Below are 23,755 nucleotides of genomic sequence, written 5' to 3'. Positions count from 1 at the left end.
CATTTGAGGCCTGTTGCATAAATCATAGGCCACGTTAGTGTTTAGATACTATAGTTGTGGTGGTGTTGCATTACAAACACAGCCAAAAATCCGTCTGCTGAGATGACTTGTTTCATTAACATGGTAATTCCTTATCATAACCCTTTTGTACAGATATACACGTGTGCTGTTCCTAATTAGCAGAGGCAAATATTCTGCATTTAGTAGGCAGCTCTTGTTCTTTTATCTCGTCCTTTAAGGTGCCCTCCAACATTATCATTACACGGCAAAAGTTGATGCTAAATAGTTTTTATTTAGGATGCCATATTTCTTCACCGGTGCCTTGACTTCCATGGATGCTGGACTTTGTGACTTTCTGTTTTATTCACATGGTAGAAGTTATATGAAATGTTGTAGAATCAAGCACCCTATGGCTTGTTTTTTAAACTGTGAGACATGAATTAATGCCCATGAAAGTAACAGGAGAATACAATTGGCTTTTGATTGAGGATTAAACGGGCAGGGGATGTGCATGCTTCTGTATACCAGCTTCCCAAGATATTTCTTATTGTATGTGCAGTGCTCCCGTTACTTCACTTCTGAGCCCCTTGTGGCTCCTAATTCCCCCGGAATATGTCTGGTGGTTTTGTAGTGTCCCACAGAGAACTAGAATGAGAGCACCTCACAAAAGTGACTTTTGTTTGTGATTTTCACCAGTACATCAAATTAGGTCTTTATAGATGAGCTAGAGCATGAAAATCACTGCACTTTGTAGCCCCTTGAGTTAGAAACATTTATAGAAACAAGGGGCTGATATTAAAAATACCTTTTCCTTCTGTAAAGGCAAATTGGGAGAAATGCAGGAATGGCCATATTTTCAGAAAGACTCTGCCCTCATTTAGACCCTTCAATGAAGTGCTCAGTATTTCAAATGGATGCAGCACCCAGGAGCTGGTGGCTGCTGTGCCCATTTGAAAATCTGCCCCCAATTTTGGATGCTGAACACTTTTGAAAATTTGAATAAACTCTCCACATCATGGCTTTCAGCTCTGTGCAGCTTTCAAGTGGGATTTGGCACACGGTAATTAAAATGGTCAACAAATTTTAAATGTTTAGGCACTGCAATTTAGGAATATTTTGGGTTTTTTCATATTCACATATGAATATGTGCTACTTTCTTTGAAGGAAAGATCTCCAGATTAATCCTGAAAGTGCTGTATGGCTGATATCCTCCACCCAAAAACAAACCACCTGAAGGCCACCAAGTATTAAGCTGTTCTGAATGGTGGAGTAAAATGTGATAATAAGGGTAGTGTTCAGTCTTTGGTACCAGAGCTGTATGTGGTGCTTTTCAAACACTTAGGAAGACAGGGTCCCTACAACAAATATTTTTAAATCTCAATTCAATACAACATAAGAGAGGTTCAGCCACAAGAGTGGAGTTGGTACCACCAGAAATAAGATTCACTGAGGAAGATGTTAACCTTTTGACAGGAGATGTCATTTCTTGTCATAAAAACCAGTGCTAGCGACAGATGCCTTTAGCTGTTATGGCCATTGATCTAATCATACATTACAGACCAAGCTCATGTGGAAAGTTCTGTTTCGTCAGATGTTAACTCACTTTGTTATTTGAATAGTCAAGTCGCATCAGTGTATGTAAAGGACAAGTAATAAGCATGTCCATTGTTTTGCTTACTTTCCCACACCCTACTAAGGTACCAAAAATATGAGAAGAATCTGAACATTATGCATTTTATCTCAAAACACTGCTTAGTCTCAGTTAGAAGAGTTTGTGGTTGTGGTATGAGAAAGCTGTACTTGCGTGAATTGTGGGAAAAGACCCATCTCTCTTAAGGAGTCCTGTTAGGGAATGCATCATATTTATGCCCTAATGCCTCGCTGATCTTTCTGCTTTTGGTGCCATTTAATATATCATTTGTTCATGGTCACAGTCAAAGTAAAAATCAAAGCAAACCAACAAATAACACACGCACACTTATAACCATGCTTGTAATTGTTCTGAAAGTAATAAACATACCTAAGCTAGGAGTAGATGGGGGAGGTTGACACATGGGCAAAGCAGCTTCTCCATATTAACCTGCCCAGGCTATTGCAGCCACATTACATGCAACAGACACACTCCATCCTTGCTGGCAGCATAGACACAACACAGGAGGAGATAGATATAACGTTCCTGTGCAGATTTAAATGACTTAAAGCTTTTTGTTTGTTTTACTTTATTCATGTTAAGCCCAGGTTTAGGAAACTGACATTTGCAGATCAATAGTTTCTTTCATCTCGTGAAAAATATTATTAGGAGCCGTTAATCTTCCTGTTCAGTACATGCTTGTTATAATGTTGGTTTAGGTGTTTGAATGGTTTCAAACAGACCCTCAACATGTTGTAACTCCAAGAGGACTGGACTGGACTGCTTTGCAGTACTTGCTTTCAGTGAAGTGATGCAGCTTACAAAAAGCAATTTAATTAATGGGCTTACTTGATAATTATGTTGTGCTTTTCATTACAGATGAACAAAGAAACATAATGATAACATTAGAGTTGTAGTTTATTTTAATGCTTTTATGCATTCTCTTTATTATATTTACTAAGTAACTATGTGCTTTGTTTAACAAACTCTAATAATCTCAGCAAACAAACCACGTTAGAATACTACGAAGATAATATTGCGTGGGAAAACAAGAATTCCATTTCAGACTACTACTTTACCTGTATTTTTTTAAAAGAGTTTTTAATGATTCTGGTGGAAACCAAAAACTCAGTGGCATGCACTGAAATATCTTGTGTGTGGTATTTAAATAAAATCTGTCACTTTAAATTTTGCACAAGGTTGGCCACAAGGGGAACATTACTTTCAAGTTAATATTTATGTTTGTATCCAATAGTTAATACTGTTGTCTCTTAATTTAGGCCCCAGGAAAGTGCTTTGTAGAATGCGAATAAGCCATTGTAGATTCTTTTGTCTCTGTGTAGAGCTGGATTACAGAATCCAAAGAAAATATGTCCTGGAAACTGAAGAGAAACCATTCTGTTCTGAACTGTGTGTGACAGTGTTCTGTTTTGGTTATAGCAAGCCGATGAGACTCTGGATTTTGAAGAACAGATCCTGGAAGCAGCTAAATCCATTGCAGCTGCTACCAGTGCCCTAGTCAAGTCAGCGTCGGCAGCCCAGAGAGAGCTGGTGGCACAGGGAAAGGTGGGTGAACAGGACATTCAACACAGCGGAATTATTTTAAATTATAAAGCATGTCGCTTCTTAATTTTTCTATGTATGGAAGGCACTCTGGATTGACTAATAAAAATGTAAATCTATCGGATTGCATGCCCTGGCCGGGGTTGGTTGAAAAGTCTGTTTAAACATAGCAAATGTAATTAGATATTTGGCTTTCAAATGTCTCAGCTGTTTCTTGTTCATGAAGGGCAATGATCCATGCTCATGATGTATGGTCCCATAGTACTTTTTGGGATTTAAAAAGAAACGTAGTAGTAAACAATAACATTCTGGTCCAGATTAGCAGAGGCATCACTAATTGTGCCTTCAGTGTGTTGAATGATTCAGTTAGGGCCCCTGTATGAACACAAATTAGGCAAGTGCAAATGGATGCACTTACAGCTATTGCTAGGACAACTAAAGTGCTTACAAAATGGCCCTACGTCCATTTGCCTTGTTAGCATTGAGTGCTTTTTATTCCATTTCACTTCCATTTCTTCTTCTTTTGTCTTATTCAGCTGGGCTTCCTAGGGAACTTGTGTTTGGTTCCACCGTGATCACAAAGCAGTTGTTCTGGAACTGTCATGTTGTAACTGTTCGAAAAGATCTCCTATAGAACTTATTTAAAATGCTTATTATTATTGAAAACTGGCAGCAAGAATAGTCAAGCAAATGAGAATTTAGACCCCTGCCTTATTGCTCCACTTACCCCTGGTCTACACTGGGGTGGTGGGGAGGGGGAGATCAACCTAGGATACGCAACTTCAGCTACGAGAATAGCGTAGCTGAAGTCGACGTATCTTAGGTCGATTTACCTCGCGTCCTCACGGCTCCGGGTCAACTGCTGCCGCTCCCCCGTCGACTCCACTTCCGCCTCTCACCGCAGTAGAGTACAGGAGACAACGGTAGAGCAATTGGGGATCGATTTATTGTGTCTACACTAGACGCGATAAATCAATCCCCGATAGATCGATCACTACCACTGATCAGGCGGGTAGTGTAGACGTACCCTTAGATTATTGCATTGTTTGCCTTTGTGACAGAACTTGTTCAAATTTAGTTACATTACGATGTAGAGCATCCTTTGCTTTACCCACCACCCCGGAAGAGAAAGAGAATAAATATATCCTGGTATAAGTCCTAAATATCTGTCAATTTAGACTTCTTGTCAGAGGGAACAGTTACATCTTTCTCCTCATGTCTTTTTGAGATGGAAGCAAGCAGTACTTGTGCCTTGTTCCAGCAAAGCTCAGAGAAATTGCTAAAAACACTTTCATTCCTTCACTCCAGGAAAACCATAGCTTGTCATTCTGATGTGAGCACATTAGTCAAATGTAGTGCCATATTAGCAAACCTGTTCTTCCAGCTTTGATGGAAGACTTCTTAGTCCCGGCTCTCCCATGCTAACACACTAATTCTTTAAGACTAAGAATTTTCAGTCAGTGCCTTTTATCAACAGTGGGTTGCCTGCTGGCATGAGCACTGCCTTCTCCAGCTCAACTAATCCAGCAAGTAGTGCGGTGCCACTTAAGGGCAGAGCCGAACCTAAACTCTCGCTCTGAACACCCACATACTTTGGAAGAGCTTCAGGAAGGATCCAAACTTTGCTGCTCAGTCTCAACTGGAGTCAACTTGGAGTGGTTTAAAACAGATCCTTTCATTAGGCAGAGAACCATTCACAAGTAAATGAACAATAATAAAGATTCCTCTGAGATAATGAATTCAAGACACACACCTGGTACCTGTTTCCTAATTATCAATCTTCAGTTAATTGGTACCGTGGGTGTCTTCCAATTCCTGTCTACAGCAGACACTTGCTAGCCAGATTTACAGCATAATGGCCTTTGAAATGAGCAGACAGAATGCTTCCCATATCTCCCCTGTCTGCACATAGAGGATGCAGTCTGATATCATTTCCTTAAGCAGTACAGCATACTTTCCACCCTTTTACACGTGTCAGAAGAGATGGCTTATGCCTGGTGAGAGGGCCATGGTTCAATCTACTACCCGCCTATCACCTCAATGACAAGCAGCAAATAGCTCCCTTGGTAACAGCTAACAGGCCATTCCCCTCACTGGCTGTGTGGGGGAAGAGAAGAAGGTAACAGGGAGTTCCTACCCCTTCATTCAACCATGTGGACCAGACACAATATTGTCCTATATAAATTCCCAGCAGCAGTCAGTCAAGGCTGTAAAAATGTTTGGCAGGAAAAGTCAATGAAATGTTTCAGCAAAAAGGTTTGTTAAACTTCCTTCTTTCCAGTTTGTTCTGCCTTCTCATATGAAATTGTTGTAGTGGCATTAGTTTGACATTAAGCAGCTATTTCAGGTTTTGGAATAAAGGTAATGTTTTATGAAGTCAGATCTGATCTACTTTACTTTTTCTTGTTCCCCAGGCACTAGTGTCCAGACTGGTAGATCTCTGCTGAACTTTAGATGCTTTTGCTAGGGAAGGTGATGCAAGAAAACTTTGAAACCTGAAAAACCCATAGGTCTCAAGCATTTTATTGTAAAACTGAATTTTTCTCTTACAGCAACATTATTAATGTTTTGCTATTACCCTAAAAAACCCCACTCGGGATGTTCCAGCTGTATCAAAAGTCTTGCAAATTTTTGTGTTTTTCTTTAACCCCCACCTCGGAAGTCAGGCAATTATATGAGAATTTTGGCTTTCATTTTTTAAAGAAATTCAACAATTTTGCAACCTTCATGGTTGAGGAGAAAAGCTGGAAAATGTAAACCCTAACAGCTCAAAAACCAGAATACAATTGAAAAGACACCAAACTTTTTTTTTCTTTAATCTCACAATTTTGGGGGGCCCTGACTCATTATTTCTGAATACATGGGGTTGGGAATACTGGGATCAGAAGACAATAGTACTAAGTGCTGTATGAACACATAGAAAAAGGTATTTGCTACCTTGACTTGGTAATCAAACATCAGGCAGGAGTGTGGGAATTCGAAGGAACTTTGTTTTTCTATGCAGTGGCAGCTTGAACATACTGAAGAAATATAGCATAACTCTACTGTTCAGTAGCCTTGAACAATGGCGTGAATGTCAGGAATGAGCGTTATAGACAGGAACAAATCCTTTCAACTTACTAGAATTTCCCAGCCTCTTCTGGCAAGCCTTGACCAGGCAAATCCTCAGCTGTACCCTTTATTGGTTTCTCTAAACTTACAGCAAGACTGGAGCAGCTCAAGTAACAATGTAGGTTAAAGTGTCCCTGAATGAACAAGAGACAGGTAATGGCAGGGATCAACAGCCATAAAAGGCACATTTTTATGGTGGGAGCAGGAGCACCTAGAGTCCTAGTCAGAAAGCCTTGGCTAGTACAGAGATACATGCCAGAGTCTGGGAACCACTGACTTATATTAGCATAGGAATGTAAGTCAGAAATTTTCTTCTGTCATCATTAGATAGTGTGCACTGAGATGAATTGGGGGAAAGGGGGAGGTGTACATAAAGTTTCCTTTTCAGATGGTTATGGTCTTTGAATGCAAATCAAGGCAATTGCATTTTATATTTCACTCTAAGCAAGTGTCTGAACGGTTCTTCCAGGTTGGAGCTATCCTTGCAAATGCAGTGGATGATGGACAGTGGTCTCAGGGACTTATTTCCGCTGTGAGTAATTTCAATTTTTTCTTTCTCTTGAAAGTCTCTGAGAAACAAGAATGCTGAGTAACTTTAGTTATTGACTCCTAGGCCCGAATGGTGGCAGCTGCAACCAGCAATCTCTGTGAGGCAGCTAATGCCTCGGTACAAGGTCATGCTAGCGAGGAGAAACTCATCTCATCTGCCAAACAAGTTGCGGCTTCTACAGCACAGTTACTTGTGGCTTGCAAAGTGAAGGCTGATCAAGACTCTGAGGCCATGAGAAGATTACAGGTAACAGCGTTCATAAACAATGTAAAAATCCATCTCAGAGCTATGTAACAGTCACCGTCATGCCTTTTCAACAAATCCAGAATTCAGCCAATAGCTTCAGGAAATTGCCTGAACCAAATCATGGCTGGGTTTTATCTTCTCCGGTAGTGAAATACGTTGTGTTAAGTTCAAGGCTGCCATGCTGCATGTTGCCATTGTTAATCAGCATCTGGAGTTCATTCTGTGATCATTGTAGCCATTACCTTCGAGATGGTTGAACTTTTAGAAAGATAGAAATGTGAAGTAATCTGTACCTCGCACCAGCTGAGGGAGAATATAGTGATCAGAGGGAACTCTACTAATGCTAACGGTCTCAGAATCAAAAACAGAGTGAGTGCCACCCTGCCTGTTAGTAATGCATCCAAAATGAAACTGCTGTTAGAAAACATTGTACTTGTTGAAGTCAGAAGTAACACTTCAGTTTACTATAACTGAAAGGTATTGGGGGAAATGATCTTTTCAGTGTGTTTACTGGGTGTTCCTTGACATCGCTTTGCGTCTAGTTGGCTTTTCTGTTTTCAGTGTATGTTCAGTTGCAAACACTCATGCACGTGCTTACCAGATTTCTGAGAGACTACGTAAACTAAGTACATCACTAAGGCCGTAGCTACACTACAAACTTTGGTTGACACACATTACGTCAGCATCAAGCCACTGCAATGAGTATTTCACTTGTCCATGTGTATACTTGGCTCTTTGCACCAGTTCTGGGCATACTCACCAGGAGTGCTTGTGCCAATGCACAGCACCAAGCACCTTGGGTAGGAATTCCACTGTATAACCTGGCACCACCCAGCACACTGTCTTTTGGGAGGTTTTGACGATACTTGGTGGGACAGAATCAAGTCGTACAGGGTTACTGGGAGCAAGGGGTCAACTTCTAAGCATGCAACTGTCTCATTCCATAACGTCATCTATATCCTATAATTTTCACACCTCTTAAATGTCCCGCAAGCCTGTGCAGCTCTCCTGGCCGTCTGCCATCTCTGACGGAAGCATGGAGCCTGCGCAGCTCTTCGCTGTTGCAGTAAGTGTTGCAAGCTCAGGACACGTGAACCTCTGGTATTTGCAAAGCCGTAAGAAGAACCAAATCAGCATGGAACATGACAGGTTCTTGGAGGACAGATTGTTGTGGGATGTAGTGAGACCCCATTTCAGGGTGGTTGGTGGTGGTCATGGAACTGCTGCAGAAGGGGGAGCGCCACTGCGGGGCCCTAGAAACGATTAGCAACTGGTGGGATCACATCATAATGCAGGCTTGGGATGACGAGCAGTGGCTGCAAAGCTTCCAGATGCAGAAGGCCATGTTCCTGGGTCTGTGTGCCGAGCACGCCCCAGCCCTCCAGTGCACTGATACCAGAATAAGAGCTTCACTGACAGTGGAGAAGCGAGTGGTGATCGCACGATGGAAACTTGAAATGCCAGATTGCTGCTGGTCAGTGGGAAATCATTTTGAAGTTGGAAAATCCACTGTGAGGGGCATTGTCATGCAAGTGTTCAGGGTCATTAATTGTCATGAATACTGCCATGTGGATCTAACAGACAGCAACAGAGGAGAGAACATTTTAAAATAAGAACATTGTTGTAAGACCACAAACATTGACAGAGAAACAACAGATTCTGGATTAGGAGCAGAACTGGCCATTCATTTTTTGTAAAAACTGATTCGAGTTCATGTAGAGTGTCTCTTTTGGAGCAGAGTTTATCTGAAAGGTGGCTGTGTTAATACCGTACTCTGGGTATTAAGCTTGTTGTCTCAAGGATTTACAATTGCAATGTGCTTAGTTTAGAAATGACTGCAGCTTTTACTGTATGCAGTGGTGTGGTAACTGTGTCAGTCCCAGCATATTAGAAAGACAAGGCAGGGAGGTAATGTCTTTTATTGGACCAACTTCTGTTGGTGAGAGAGAGAGAAGCTTTTGAGCTTACACAGAGCTCTTCTTCCAATCTGGGAAACTTATTCAGAGTCGCAGCTAAATACAAGGTGGAACAGATTGTTTAGCACAAGTAGTTAACACCCATTTCAAGGGACCGTTCAGTATGAACTTGGATTTTACTGCAGCTTTTACTGACTTCTAGCCATGTAGTCTCAGTCTGTGTTCTAACAGCTGGGTTCTGGTTCTAAGTTTTGTGGGAATAAAAACCAATACACTTATTTGTTACTAAAATCAGCAATTATGACTGAGTACAGATATCTGAGCAAGAGGAGTCTATTTTCAGTCATTTTTCAAAATAGAACTGTGATTTTAATTATGGTCAAACCTTGAGGCAAATTTAGGGTTCTGTGGTGGTTTAAATAGAAAACAATGGTTTTGTAATATTATCCCTGGCAGGAGGCAGGTAAAACAGAGGTAGTTTTGGCAGTTGATGAGGGACACCTGTTGGATGGGTTTGTCACACTAGTGGTCATATGTTAGTAACTGGAGAACCGTTCTCTTTCTAATGTGTCCACACATTAGTATCTGAGTGCCAAGATGGGGCTGGAGGAACTCTAAATGCAGAATAATGGCGAAAAAAGGGGACCGAACGCTAGTATTATGTTCTTCCTGCCCATCCAGGAAGATCAGGACATTGGGTTACCCTAAGCAAATTTTATTAAATGGACATAGAATACAGTTAAGTGCGAGGCTCAAGGAGGCAGGCCCAAGAGCTATGGAAAGGTGTTTCTTTTTAAGTATTCAGACACAGGCTTTGAATAGTTTCTCCACCAAGCTGTGGAGGAGGTTTGAAGGTGGGAACAGCACTTTCCACTTGGAAGTAATGCCCTTTACTGTAGCAGAACTGTTGGGTTTGTGCACATCACATATTTTGTGTTGGTGCGTTTGGCAAGCACCTGGGTTCCTCTGCTGGCTCTGCCAATAGCATCCATGTTTCCATGGAGCCTTCATCAATAGGGTGGATATGGGAGTTGGAATGTCCTGGTTTCCTCTTTGACACTCACACAGACAGACAAGCTTGTGGAGAAGTTGTTTAACCTACCTTCCATGTGAACGCTGTTTTGGAAGGAGCTGTAGTTGGAGTCTGGGGAAATGAAAATGCATGTGAATCATCTAATTCTTCTTTGAATGATTGTACACATGAATTCCTCTCTTGATGCACATGTGCCCCGTGCATGCTAGATTGGATTATTTTTGGCTAGCAGTGTCCGTTGGAGCCACGCGTGCACCCAAGATGAGGGCATACCGTCTGAAGCAGGTCCAACAGTCCCTCCATTCCTTCTTATCACGCTGGGCAGCAAGATGGAACCCCTGCAGTGACTGTCTGATTCTCTGCACGCTATGCTAGCATTAGTGTGCATTAGTTATTGGTATTATTAATTAGTAGCTAGTGTCTTTATGCCAGTTGGCACAAACAAAAAAACCTGCTTTAGTCAGATATTTAGTGTACAGCCAGACCCTCAACCATGTACAGGGGCTCTACCAATATGGCAAAATTGAAATCCCCAGGGTTCAAAACCTGCCCCTCATGGGAGGCTTCAGTGCCACTTAACAATAGGTACTCCAGGTGCAACTCTTGTTTCGGAGAGGGAAACATTCCTGAGTAGCGATCCATATGTTGCTCCTTGCCTAAGCTGACTCAGAAAGCTAGAGAGGCCCTTGGCCCCCCTAAAATTGTTCCCATGGGGCACTCAATGCAAGCCTCCGTGAACGCTGAAAGAAAGGCTGTGGCTAGACCTCCATCTTCTGGTCACTCCCTCTCCGTGAGCTCCCCAGCAAGTTGAGATTCCACCCCGAGCTCTCTCGCTACCTTGACCAAGAGGCCCCAGTCATCTGCCTCCATCCTGCCATCGATGTTCTCAGAGGGTTAGGAAGAAGTACCACTCCAGAGACAAGATGAGCCATAGGCCACCATCTCCAGTGCCTGCCAAGTCAAGTCATTAGGCACCAGGTGTTTGACTTGTCTGGGGCTCAGCATTGCGGTCTGGGTGGCACTTGACACCAGCCGTTGTAGCAAATGGTTGACTCCACATCCATGGAGGCATTCAGTGATACAACATTTTCATAAAATCAACTGCAATTCATAAGTTGTACATAGAGCCCCAAATTGGGTCAGAGACCTACAGAATTATCCAAGTTCATGTTCACCTTATAAGCACTGATGGTAAAAGCACGTTTGGTGAGGAAAACAAGTGTCCTGCCTCTGGAGTTCAGTGGAGCACACTCTCCTGCCCAGAAGGAGCCCACATTACATATACAGTGTGCGGTCATGTTTTTTGCTGCTAAATTCCTTTTATCTCCTCTCTAGGCTGCGGGGAATGCTGTTAAACGAGCATCTGACAATCTTGTCAGGGCAGCCCAGAAAGCAGCATTTAGGAAAGCGGATGACGACGATGTGGTGGTCAAAACCAAGTTTGTGGGCGGCATCGCTCAGGTTGGTGTGAACATCCAGAGCAACAGTAGGAAAAATTTGTGTCCCAAAAATATTGCCTTATGTAACACAGTAATAGATTCATGCAGTACTGTGTGAAACTTCATTGTAAATAACTTGCCTCAGTATATTTCTGTTATGGACAAATAGACAAATAATGCATACAGAGAATAGGCAATACTCTGTGTTTGTCTTACACAGTGTGTTAGATAGTTGTCATGGTAGTTGTTTCCACTGTATAATATCTTTATGTATCCCTCCCTGTTGTTGTTAAAGTGAAGATTTCCTGCTACTTATATTAATGGTTCTTTCCCGATGCTCCTAGACCTGCTTTAAATCTTCTGAAATCTCAATTACATGACCGTTTGTGTGCAGATAATCTTGTAATAAGGCTGTGGTGGGGAGAATTACTTTTACTTCATTATTATGGCTTTAACAAATACACAGGACTAAAATAACTTTAAAAACCTATTTCAATCAATTTCTAGAATTGCCACTTATTAAAAAATAATGAAAAGCTGCTTCTACAGTGGCTGCTATTAAAAATATGGGAACTTGCCATTCCTGAGTATTTTACAGCACAGTAATATCTCCTGTGTTACTCCTAGGTATAGGAAACTCTTGCAGGTACGTGGGACTGTGATTGTTCAGTTATTAATGTTGCTCAGTGTATTACATTATGAAGTGTTTGCAGGATAAGTTCAAGGTCAGTGTCCCCTTTGTTACTGTGGATCCAACAGACACCAAAAGAGGAGAAAAGATTTTAAAATAGGGAAAGGTACAATATGTTAGTAAATAGTAAAGTTAGTTAGTTAGTAAAATAGAAACAGCCCAGATTGATTTCTCCAACTCGCCTCATCCTGTTTCCACCTACCACTGTTTTACAGCTAGTTTATTCTGAGATGCGTCTGATTGGTGGGCCTGTATAGTGGTCCAATAGATGGTGGAATATGCTGACAGCCTCTTTTCCTGCACTCTGGGATCACTGAGGAGGAGGGATGGGAGCTAACAATGCATTTTAGTGGCTTGATCCTGCAAGGGACTGGGCATGCTGGCCTGGACTAGCAAAGCACTTAAGAACATAAGAACAACCATACTGGGTCAGGATACTGGGTAGATGGAACTTTGGACCTTCTTCCAACAGTGGTCAATGCCATGTGCTTCAGAGGGAATGAACAGGACAGGTAATCATCAAATGATCCATCCCCGTCACCCATTCCCAGCTTCTGACAAACATAGGCTAGGGGCACCATCCCTGCCCATCCTGGCTAATAGTCATTGATGGACCTATCCTCCATGAATTTATCCAGTTCTTTTTTGAATGCTGTTATACTTTTGGCCATCACAGTATCCTCTGGCAAAGAAGTCCACAGGTTGACTGTGTGTTATGTGAAGAAATACTTCCTTTTGTTTTTTTTTAACCTGCTGCCTATTAATTTAATGTAGTGCCCTTTAGTTCTTGTGTTATGAGAAGGAGTAAATAACACTTCCTTATTTACTTTCTCCACATCTGTCATGATTTTATAGCACTCTTATCATATCCCCCTCCTTAGTTGTCTCTTTTCCAAGCTAAAAAGTCTTATTAATCTCTCTCCTCATATAGAAGCTGTTCCATACCCTTAATCATTTTTGTTGCCCTTTTCTGTACCTTTTGCAATTCCAATATATTTTTTTTAGATGGAGTGACCACATCTGCACGCAGTATTCAAGATGTGGGTGTACCATGGATTTATATAGAGGCAATAGGATATTTTCTGTCTTATTATCTATCCCTTTCCTAATGATACCCAACATTCTGTTTGCTTTTTTGACTGCCGCTGCACACTGAGTGGATGTTTTCAGAGAACTATCCACACTGACTCCAAGATCTCTTTCATGAGTGGTAACAGCTAATTTAGACCCCATCATTTTATATGTGCTTTACTTTGTGTCTGTCAGCATTGAATTTCATCTGCCATTTTGTTGCCCAGTCACCCAGTTTTGTGAGATCCCTTTGTAACTCTTTGCAGTCTGCTTTGGACTTAACTATCTTGAGTAGTTTTGTATCATCTGCAAACTTTGCCACTTCACTGTTTACCCCTTTTTCTAAATCATTTATGAATATGTTGAAAAGCACTGGTCCCAGTACAGACCTCTGGGGACACCACTATTCACTTCTCTCCATTCTGAAAACTAACCATTTATTCCTACCCTTTGTTTTCTATCTTTTAACCAATTACTGATCCATGAGAGGACCGTCCCTCTTATCCCATGACAGCTTACTTTGCTTAAGCACTTCAGCTCACAAGTCCTGTTGAAATCAATGGGATTCTTCACATGCTTAAATGCTTTCCTGGATTGGGGACAGTGTGTTCAGCGCTCTGCAGGAATACACCTTAGAACTGTTGTGCACTGATCACGAATCCCCTTGTGAAAGGGACAAAGATCCTCGCCTTTTTTTTTTTTTTCTCCCTCTTTAATCTTCTTCTCCATTATCACAGTCCTTTCTCTTTTTCTCTAGATCATTGCGGCCCAGGAGGAAATGCTGAAGAAGGAAAGAGAGCTGGAAGAGGCAAGGAAAAAACTGGCTCAGATCCGCCAGCAGCAGTATAAATTTCTCCCCACAGAACTGAGAGAAGATGAGGGCTAAACTGCTGAGATGGTTTTTTTTTAATGAAATGAGCTCAAGGGGGACAGTGCAGAGAGAACTAACCTGACAGCATTCTGATATGCAAGCACTTACCTAAACAAATTGCCTGTAATAGCTTTAGGTGAGCAGAGGGCAATAAACATTTGTTCTTTCTCATCTGTTCAGCTAAGGTGCGTGCTCATCAAACAGATGGTACAGTGTTAAGTCCACCATTCCTGTTCCTTCCTTCCCTGACTCACTGTATCTCAGGAGAGAATGCCTCACTTTTTCCAGAAGGTTATAAAATCAGTATTACGTCATTACCTTAAGCTTGATCTATTTATTGTTCCTTGACCTGTTGTAAGACTCTGTTAATATTAATAGGAAAACCGTTTATCATAGCTATCTATCACTATGGAACCAGTGGATTTTTTTTCCTCCAACAAGAAGACCAAGATTGAGGTGAATATTTATTTGAGAGGAAAAGACACCTGAGCGTGGGTTCTAGAGATTTTGTCCTCTTTCAGTGAAGCTGGTTCACCCCAGGATTGGAGGGATCTTCTTTGTACCTGTTTGCACTAGTTTTATTAGTTCCTGTACCAGCTTCTACTTGTACAGTATTTAGATTCACAGTTCCCAGGCCTGCAAAACATGGTAGTATCCATTCTTTTCATTGTTCAAATAAACCAAGAAATGGAAATCTTGTCACGGTCTTAGTACCAGGTTATGAAGGAAAATGTTTTTCAATTATATACCTCTCAATATGCGACTACTTTTACAATAGGAAACATCCACAAAATTTCAATTAACATTGGACTGAATAGTTCCTTTCGAAGTATCTTACCTGGCTCAAACTGTGGGATTTCTGCTAGAATGTATGCTAGCTGAAGTAGAGACATTCTTAGTACTTCAAAAGACTACCAGAACTCTTGCTATTCTCATAAGGATTTTATTTCTAATTGTTTTGTTTTGAAATGTAGATGGGTTGTTTTTTGGTTGTTTTTTGTGTGTGTTTGGTTTTTTTGAAGAAACTTATAGCTGTTTTAGAAAGGGCCCTTTTCCGAAATATAAAAGAACATCGGCAAGTCTGAAGTATGGACGCTTGGAAGTTGATATTTTCCTAATTTGCATTGATCAAAATACCCTCTCTAAGGAACTACATTGCGGAGAAAGGATAGAAGAAATTGTACTTATGTCTTGAGTTTCAAAAGGTACTGTAATTTTCTCAATCTCTGATGTGGCATAAACCCACAGTGTGGACTACAGATATAACATGACACGTTTCCGAGATGGGTAGAGTCAATGGTGCATTTTATAATGTCTGATTAAAAACAATGCAGAAACCAGAACTAGCAAAAGCCACCTATTAGACCAGCTACAGAAACAAGGTCTTTCTTAACCGTGGTTCTCCAGCATATGCCCATCCCTGCACACGCCCTCTGAGCAAATAATGTCAAGTCCATTTGGGTCAAAGAATGTTGTTGCTCCACTTCTTCTGAAAGCCATGCTGCCATTTTAGATACCTACCACTACTTCCAACTGAGTCAGTTGTGTTAGATACCTACCCACTTAATTGCCCTTGTTGCAGAAGTACTTGTCACATAGACTCAGAAGTAACCCTCTTGTGTTAGGTTACCAATTTAGATATTGATAACTTCTCATTTAAGTTACTTGCATGTATTATACCTATCGGAAATTTTGTCACACTAGTATAAATATATCTCAAAAATCCATAGAAAATAAATATTAAAATGTACAAATTTTTTTAGTGTCTCTTCTCTGATGCTGAAGTATTTCAGACTCAGCGGAATTGTGGATTCTCAGTAAATGATGAGAGAGCAGTTGGCAAGCCCTGAGCAGAATCCTTTTGATAGGAGCAAATATGGATTTGCATAAGTGTGTCCAAAATGAGCCTCTGCCCTGACTGCGTAGACCAGGTAAAATGAGACTGAAAGCAGTATGTAGCCTCTCTGTACGCAACTGCCACCAGAGAGAGATTCCAGTCTAGGCTTTACAATCCCCGCAGTAGCTGTATTGGTTAGATTCTCACCATGAGTTTGTGCAGTGAGTCCAGTGAGCAGTGGCACAAAACATCTCTATAAAAAATTATTTAGAAAAAACAAATCCTTCATTTAAGATTTTTAAGTAATCTGGAAGGCTGAAACACAGCTTGTTTTTGTAGGATCTAAATACACATGGTCTTAAACGAGCTTTCTGCTGCTTTTGCTTACTCAGTATATCAGGCTTTCAGTTTGTAGTGTTTTCTTTTGCTTACCTGGATAGTATCAACATTCCTGTCACTTCTTTAAAGATTTTGGGGCGGGGCGGGGGGTTGGGTCAATGTCTTGCAGATTTTTTCTGATACTACATATTGCTTTTATTTCACGTACTGTAATTTAAAGTACTCCAAGTAACGTGACGTTTTCACTAATGTACCAGTGCTTCATTGTGATCACTGTAGTACAATAACACAGCATTTTAATTATGCAGACAGTGTGAATGGTATTTCCCTGTCTTAGGAAAAGAATAAGCCAAAACCCCAGTAAAATTAAATTGTATACAGAAATTGTACTGCTAGGATTTTTTCAAGCTAATAGTAATTTTTATGTTCAAATCATCCTCTTGTCAAAGTTGCGAGGGAAGTTAATTTCAGTACTTATACTTGACGGATGTTGCTTCCTCAGGCAATTGCCCTGCTTGCAAGCCCTGGCTTTTATATGCAGAAAACCAGCTGTTGTGGCACAGATGGGCCATGGAGTTTTTATAGCATGTTGGGGGGCGGCTCAAAGAAAAAGGTTGAGAACCCCGACCTACACAGAAGGTTACTGGGCAGCAAGCCAAGGTGTGAACCTAGAGCACAATAGCTTGCGGCACAGTAACATCGCCTTTGGATACTGCTAGAGTGCACTCTGGGACATTCAAACATTATTGTACTGCAAGCTAGTGCACTGTAGATGCACGCTGGCTTGCCATTCAGTAACTTTCCATGTTGACAAACTTGGGATATCCAGCAGACTAGCTGCAGTGTTTTTCAGCTTGATTTTTGGATTTCTATCTGGGAGACCGCTAGATTCCACAAACTCATTTGAAGTCCATTTCACTTTCTTCTTATCTGTGGGACTTGTAGTAACACTGAAATCAAAGTTAGAACATCTGTGGTGATTGTAATTAATGCAGTGCAGTTATTTGGCATGGAGAGTTGCAACAGAAAATGTCAGGCAGGAATGAGGACTGGGTAGTAATTAGTCCTATTTTCTTCCTTACCTATTCTTCTGGATTTTAAGTTTTGAAATAACAAACAAGTTATGTAGTATCTTGCCCATCTTCGTGATGTGGAACTGGCTTTAAGAAATGTCTGGAAATTAAAAGCAAAATGTCTCAAAGTTCTGAATGTACAAATATTCTAGGGAGGCTTTACACGAAGGTCCAAAAGATAAGTTGGAATTGGAGGGAACACTTTTATAGTTTGTCTAAACTTTTCTTTTTTATAGGCCAGCAACCGCAAAGTGAGGGATGGGGAAGAGTTTTTTAAAACCAAAAGTTGAAGACTGAGCTCTTGCTTTCTTTTGTCCAATTGCCTTTGATCTCCTGCATCTTCAGACTAGTTTCTATGACAGAATCTATCAGAATTACAGCATAAATGGTCTTTTAAATTTACCTAGGAAATAGAGGTTTTTCTAGCCTCACATTACTAAAAAACACTCAGACCAGGCCCCAGAACATGCTGATGACAAGGCCATCAAGGAATACATCTTATGTTTTGTGCCATGGCTAATCCATTCTTCTTTTGATCATTACTCCTGGAGCTTTTTGTGCCTTATTATGTATATTAAAAGCTCCTGCCCTATCTTATACTTAAAGTTGGGGAAAGTTAAACTTTATGTACTGTTGGTTTCTTTGAGCTTGTATAGAAATTTGGAAGATTTCAGTGGACTCGGCTCATCATCCCGAGTCGATATTAATCCTGGAACTCGCTTTTCTGTATTTGCAGTTATATAAAGAGAAATACACTGCTCAAAAGGGTGTGTGTTTGTTAGTGCCTGTTACCAGCAATTTTACGACATTGCTGGTAACACGACACAATTCCGATAGTCAACACTCCCATAGAACTTACATAGCATCTACAAAGTTAATACCTTTTTTTTTAGGTAATCTATGTTACCAGTCTGCTACTGATTACTGTAAGGTAACCATTTATGCTGGACTTACCATATTAACTAATGCTGCAGTGAAATCCGACCGGTTAGGTGCTAACGTTGTTGATACAATATTCTACATTAAGCAAAATCTCAAAAGAGATGAAGCTAGTGGACTGCTGAACTTCACTATACCTAGCAGAGATGTGGAATGGTAGCACGGTGGCTAGAGTAGATTTTTCTCTACCGTCCATCTTTAATACTAACCAGAGCAAGAATACAACTGGTAATAAATGGGGAAAAGCAGCATAGGAAAACTTTGCTACAATTTTTCTGAAACAGAGAAATTTAAGTGGATCTCTGTCTTTAAACAACAACAAAATAATTCTAAACTGGGCATGGGCCAACAGGATAACATGTCCTATCCACCTATAGCAGAGAGCTGACAAACTTTACCATGCATGTCTTAAAAGCCTAATACCTCCATGGCATAGTTCTGTTCTAACTTGCCTTGTAAGGCAACCAAGAATCTTTTAGTATAAAAATGACAAGGATGTAAACATGATACTTTTTCATGTCCTTTATTTCATTTTCATGTGGCAACATGGTATATGAAAGATAATTACTTTGCCTAGAGAGAATTCCTGTCCATCAATAGAGTAATATATTGAGTTGTAAGTAATTAGGGCTGTCTTTGTTGCTTTAAAAAATCAAACCACTATGGATTTTTTTCTTACTGAAATTTACTAACTTTATTAATATGATTGCAGCTGAAGAACCTTCTGAGTGAGACAGTTTTATAGTGGTATGTTTGCAAGTCGTGCTGGAGTTTGGGGTGTGAGCTCATGTTCTGTAGCTCAACTTTCTCCTAGAGCTTTAACCACAAAGAAAAGCATGAAGGGGGTTAGCCATGCTGTTACACTGTATGTATGCTGTTTATCTGGCCACAAAAAGTATTTTTTTGTATTCACCAAAAATAAACTTTTGAAGGAATGACCACCTTTCTTTTGCATGCTTGCGTGTTTGTGTAGCTTGACCTACTTCACATCCCTTCCCACGGATTTGGCATGGAAAGGTTCATATTGCCCTGAATCCAAGCTACGTGACATCCTTATCGGTTTGTGAAAGATGTGGGGGAAGGGAAGTAGCTTATTTAAAGCTATGCTGGATCCACTCAGACACTAATGAGCCTTCAGCACCCTTTTGAAGGAAGCAAGTGTTATCTGTGTACAGCTGTGGTACACAACAGAATCATCTGCCAATAGTCGGAGCATGTTTGGGGGTCTTAATTTTTTGGTTCTTATCGATAATGCTGCTTCCATTTCACCCGGACTTTTCTAGGTCAAATTTTATATGGAAATGGTACCACCACATCCTGGATGCAACTCTGCATGCAAAGTGTGTAGCTGTAAACAGTGGAACTGTTTCTAGTAACGACTCTTCCTACGCTAAATGCAAGCTTGCTGTTTTCCTTGGCTGTGACCATCTTTACACTGGTGTCCTTGACATCAGTACTGAAGTTGTCATGGCTGCAGATACTAGCAGTAAGCTCTGGTTATCATGATGGTCTGTCACCACATGTGCCCATAGTACCAGTGCTAGTAGGTAATCTCTCTTCCTTCCCTGTTCGCTCCACTGAGGGAGAAGGGTTTAGGAAATGCATCTTTTAGCGGTTGGTCAGATCAGTGTTACATAGAGGGGTGGGAAGCACGGGCCATGCTGTAGGCAAACTTACTTTTAACATGTGTTTTAAAAAAATGACTCAAAAGTATCTTGGTGTTCACTGTCTCTTCCTGATAATCCCCGTTAAAACGGCTTTGATTTAAATGTAAAAAAAAGCACATTTCCAAATGCCAACCCTGCTAACTCAGCCTGGTCTTAGAGTCAAGAAAGGCTCATTCCTTAAGCTTCATCACCTGTAACTAAAGGTTCCGAAGGCTGTGAAACTGTGTCCTTAGTCATGCTTCTACTACTCTGTTGACTTAAATTTGTTTCATTACTTTTGTTTGCTTGCTTTTTCCTCCTCTTACTTCTTCACAGCTATGGGAGAGGGACAGAAGCAGCACCAGCCTCTTCTCAGCAGGGATCCTGAGGTGGGTTAGACAGATAAGTGGGGGGAGGGGCTACACTATACATCTTATAGGCACACATACTTATTAGTTTTTTCAACAATACGCACTTAAATGCTTACTTCTCCACTGCTGCTGGCAGCAACGCTGCCTTCAGAGCTGGAGAGAACTGCAGAAGTAAGGTGGCAATGCCAGACCGTGCCACCCTTACTTTCATGCTGCAGCTGGTGGCAGGGCTGTCTTTAAAGCTGGGTGCCTGGCCAGCAGCCACCACTCTGTGGCTGCCCAGCTCTGAAAGCAGCACCCCACCAGCAGCAGCGGAGAAGTAAGGGTGGCGATACCATACCGTGCCATCCTTACTTCTGCATAACATTTGACCTTTGCTCTGGGAGGGGTGGCTACGAGCGGGTTAAGGCAAATTTTGGAGTGGCTATAGCCCCTGCAAGCCTTCCCTGCCCCCCAGCACCATCCCTGGAGAGGGAGCTGGATTCTGTTCATCCTTAGGCATCCTCAGCTAAATTGTTCACTAAATCTTAAACTTGTGCAAGCCCTTTCAAAACACTGGGTTATTTTAAAATTTGTCACTTTTGGCTTAGTGACTGCTGAGCATGCTACTCATCCACATGTGTGAAAACTGAAGTTCATCCCAATAAAAAAGGGATTATTTTAGGACTTTACCCATCCCTTATGTTGCTTCTGAGTCAGAATCCCTTGATTTAAAACACTGTATGCAACATGCAGCCAACAAAAAGCCCAGCACCTGGAAGAGATGAAGATTCTTTCGTGTTCGCTCACCACAGTACAGTGTGTTATCTTAACTTTAGTAGTAATATGATTTGGCATTTCAAAGCACGAGAAAAACCATTAATATTGCTTTAGTACAGTGAGAAAGCTCTTCCGTATTGTTAGGTTAATTGTTAATTCTTGATCTCCAACCCAAGTGCTGGCTTTGATGATGTTGGCTGAAAGTTACATTTCCAGCTCAGATGCAACATCCAGTGGTCCTAAAGCATTAATATAATCCTTTTATTTTGAAATGATTACCAGGATTTACTTCACTTTCTAGAAACATGGATTAGCAGGGTCCTGAAGTCCTTATGCCCACTGTTGGTATTCAGTAAGGTGTCATTGACTAATTAAAATATGAATCAGCTAAACGTATATTCCATCTTTAAATTTCATTATTAATGATATTTCGCTTGTAATTGCCTTGGAGATGTATGTTGCACTTTATTGGTCTAAATATTTATTTGTGTAAATTGAAATATTAATGACCCAATTTAAGCCATGAAGAGAGTGCCCAGGTTCCATGGTGGTGGACATATGAATGCATGCAGTAATATATTCATATTTGATGATCTTGTATTTTACATTAAACTTGCTAACAATTGAGTGTCAGTTAATACCATTACTAGCACTACTTATGAAATATAAAATGTTTTTAGGCCCCGATTCAGCAAAGAACTTCTGCGCATGCTTAAGTCTATTAACTTCAGTAGGATTTAACCACATGCTTAAAGGTTAGCACATGCTTAAGTGATTTGTCAAACAGGCTAATAGGAGAGGAACAGAGTGCTGGCATTTATGAATGTTGTGCACCCCAATTTCTGTTAATTGGGTGTTTCAGGTATTCAAGGAATGTAAAGTCAGGCCCAGAGCATTCTTCTTTTTATCATGCTTGTCAAGGTAACCTTTTCCATTGAATAAATATCCTCTAGATCACCTTAGTGTGCTCAAGTATTAAAAATGATACCTGGCTCTTACATAGCACGTTTCAGCCACTGATGTCAAAGGACTTTACAAGGGAGATATAAGTACAATATCAGTATTCCCATTTTACAGGTGGAGAAGGCAGAAAGAGAGAGAGAGAAAGTGACTTGTCCAAGGTCACTGAGCAGGGGTTCTTAGAAGTCAATGTTTACTGTTGCTCCTACACTGTGGGAACTAAATAGATTGCCAATGGTAATGGAATATCCAGTGGATACTTAATATCTATAATACTATTTAGTTCACTCACTCGTCTGCTTCACTCAATGTTACATAATGTTTCCGTCCTCTATGTCAGATACACAGAAATCAAATGCACTCTTTCCCTGTAACTTATATAGCAAAGGACTTAAACAGTGATTGAGATCAGTGCCAAGAATAACTCCATCTTTCACTGCAAACTTTAAACAAACATCCTGTCTTCCAGAATTGATTTTAATCTGCAAGAATCTGTCTCTTGCTCGCTGTCTTGGTTTTGCCTTGTTTCATGCGAAGTCCTGCTAAGTCACTGGATTCAGGCCTCACTTTCAGCTTTCACAATAGATACCAACTATGCATTTTTCTTAGACTCCAAGTCTGCTGCAAGGGAAGTGGCTACTTTAATCCTTTTTGAGAAAGCTCTTGCAGCTTATTTTGATCAGCCTCTGACTTTACCAAGGCAGTATTCAAAACTTAATTTCAAGAATTCTGAGGCACTGAGCCCTTTGGCACGACAATTTTAACCACAATACCAGTTTTAAAGTTTATCCACAAATGCCTTTAATCTTCAGTAGCTATGTGAGATTTAGACATTTACTGCCAACCTAGAGACTCATGCTGTCTGCCTGCTCTGATTCATTTTTTCCTTGCGGCTATATAAGAATGCACATTTTGCCTGGTTTCAGTGTTTCTCTTTACAGTTTTTAGAAAGTAATGGAGTTGCCATGATATAAGTTTTGTAAAAGATGCTGGGACAGTTTCTCTGTGGCTAATCAAAGGGTTTGTTTTGGCCTTTTTCATTCTCTGCATAGGTTGTGAGTTGTATGAAATAGGTGGCATTTAGTCATCTCATCCCAACTCTGACCTGTCGGTATAATGCTTGAGTGGATACTAAATGTTTAACCTTCAGCCAAACCCTTCAGCCCTTATTGCAGAAACGTAGTATCTAAATAACAACTGAGGACTGCAGGATTTGGCATTCAGTGTGTCCAGGAAATCCAGTCTTTGTGGGAACATTCAAGGTATGACCTAAGGCAGAGAAGCATTGGAAACAAGCTGGGCTTAAAAAAAGAAATCACTTCAAGCCCAAGGGTGAACATTTGCCTTGTGTGGGTTTTGGAAGTTCAGCTCAGTGTTTAGTATCATTTATTTATGTTTTTGGTGGAACCTCCATTTCTCTGGGTTTATCTGCCTTTGGTCAGCTTTCTTCCTTTGAAAGTGGGTATGTGTTTGGACGGCTTTCGAGCTACTGATAGACGTTCAGGTGCAGGGATCCAAAAATGTCCGTGTGTCTGTGGGAGAGAGGAGAAGCAGCAGATTTTATGTTTACATTTTATCCACGAACGCAGGAACTGCATCTGTTACAAATTGCAGTCAAATCCTGATCACTGCACTGGAAATCAATGAACTCAGTGGAAGCAGGGTCAGCCCCATGTCCTGCTCACTTTACTCATGCTATCTTCCCATTGG

General features: G+C 40.8%; 1 protein-coding gene across 3 annotated transcripts in view; it reads left to right on the top strand.

The window, feature by feature from the left end:
* TLN2 (talin 2) overlaps nt 1-19,252 on the top strand; it is a 346,170-nt gene extending 326,918 nt beyond the window's left edge. For all 3 annotated transcript variants that reach the window (XM_073303618.1, XM_073303619.1, XM_073303617.1), the window contains 5 exons: nt 3,071-3,196; nt 6,774-6,836; nt 6,918-7,100; nt 11,385-11,510; nt 14,008-19,252. In XM_073303618.1, the coding sequence (XP_073159719.1) occupies nt 3,071-3,196; nt 6,774-6,836; nt 6,918-7,100; nt 11,385-11,510; nt 14,008-14,136 (627 nt within the window). In that variant the 3' untranslated portion in view covers nt 14,137-19,252. The remainder of the gene's footprint in view (nt 1-3,070; nt 3,197-6,773; nt 6,837-6,917; nt 7,101-11,384; nt 11,511-14,007) is intronic.
* The last annotated feature ends 4,503 nt before the right edge of the window (nt 19,253-23,755 follow it).

This window comes from Lepidochelys kempii, chromosome 10 (assembly GCF_965140265.1).
Source record: "Lepidochelys kempii isolate rLepKem1 chromosome 10, rLepKem1.hap2, whole genome shotgun sequence".
NCBI classification, from domain to species: Eukaryota; Metazoa; Chordata; order Testudines; family Cheloniidae; genus Lepidochelys; species Lepidochelys kempii.
Note: the sequence above shows the minus strand (reverse complement) of the source record. Positions and strands in the feature narration are given on the sequence as shown.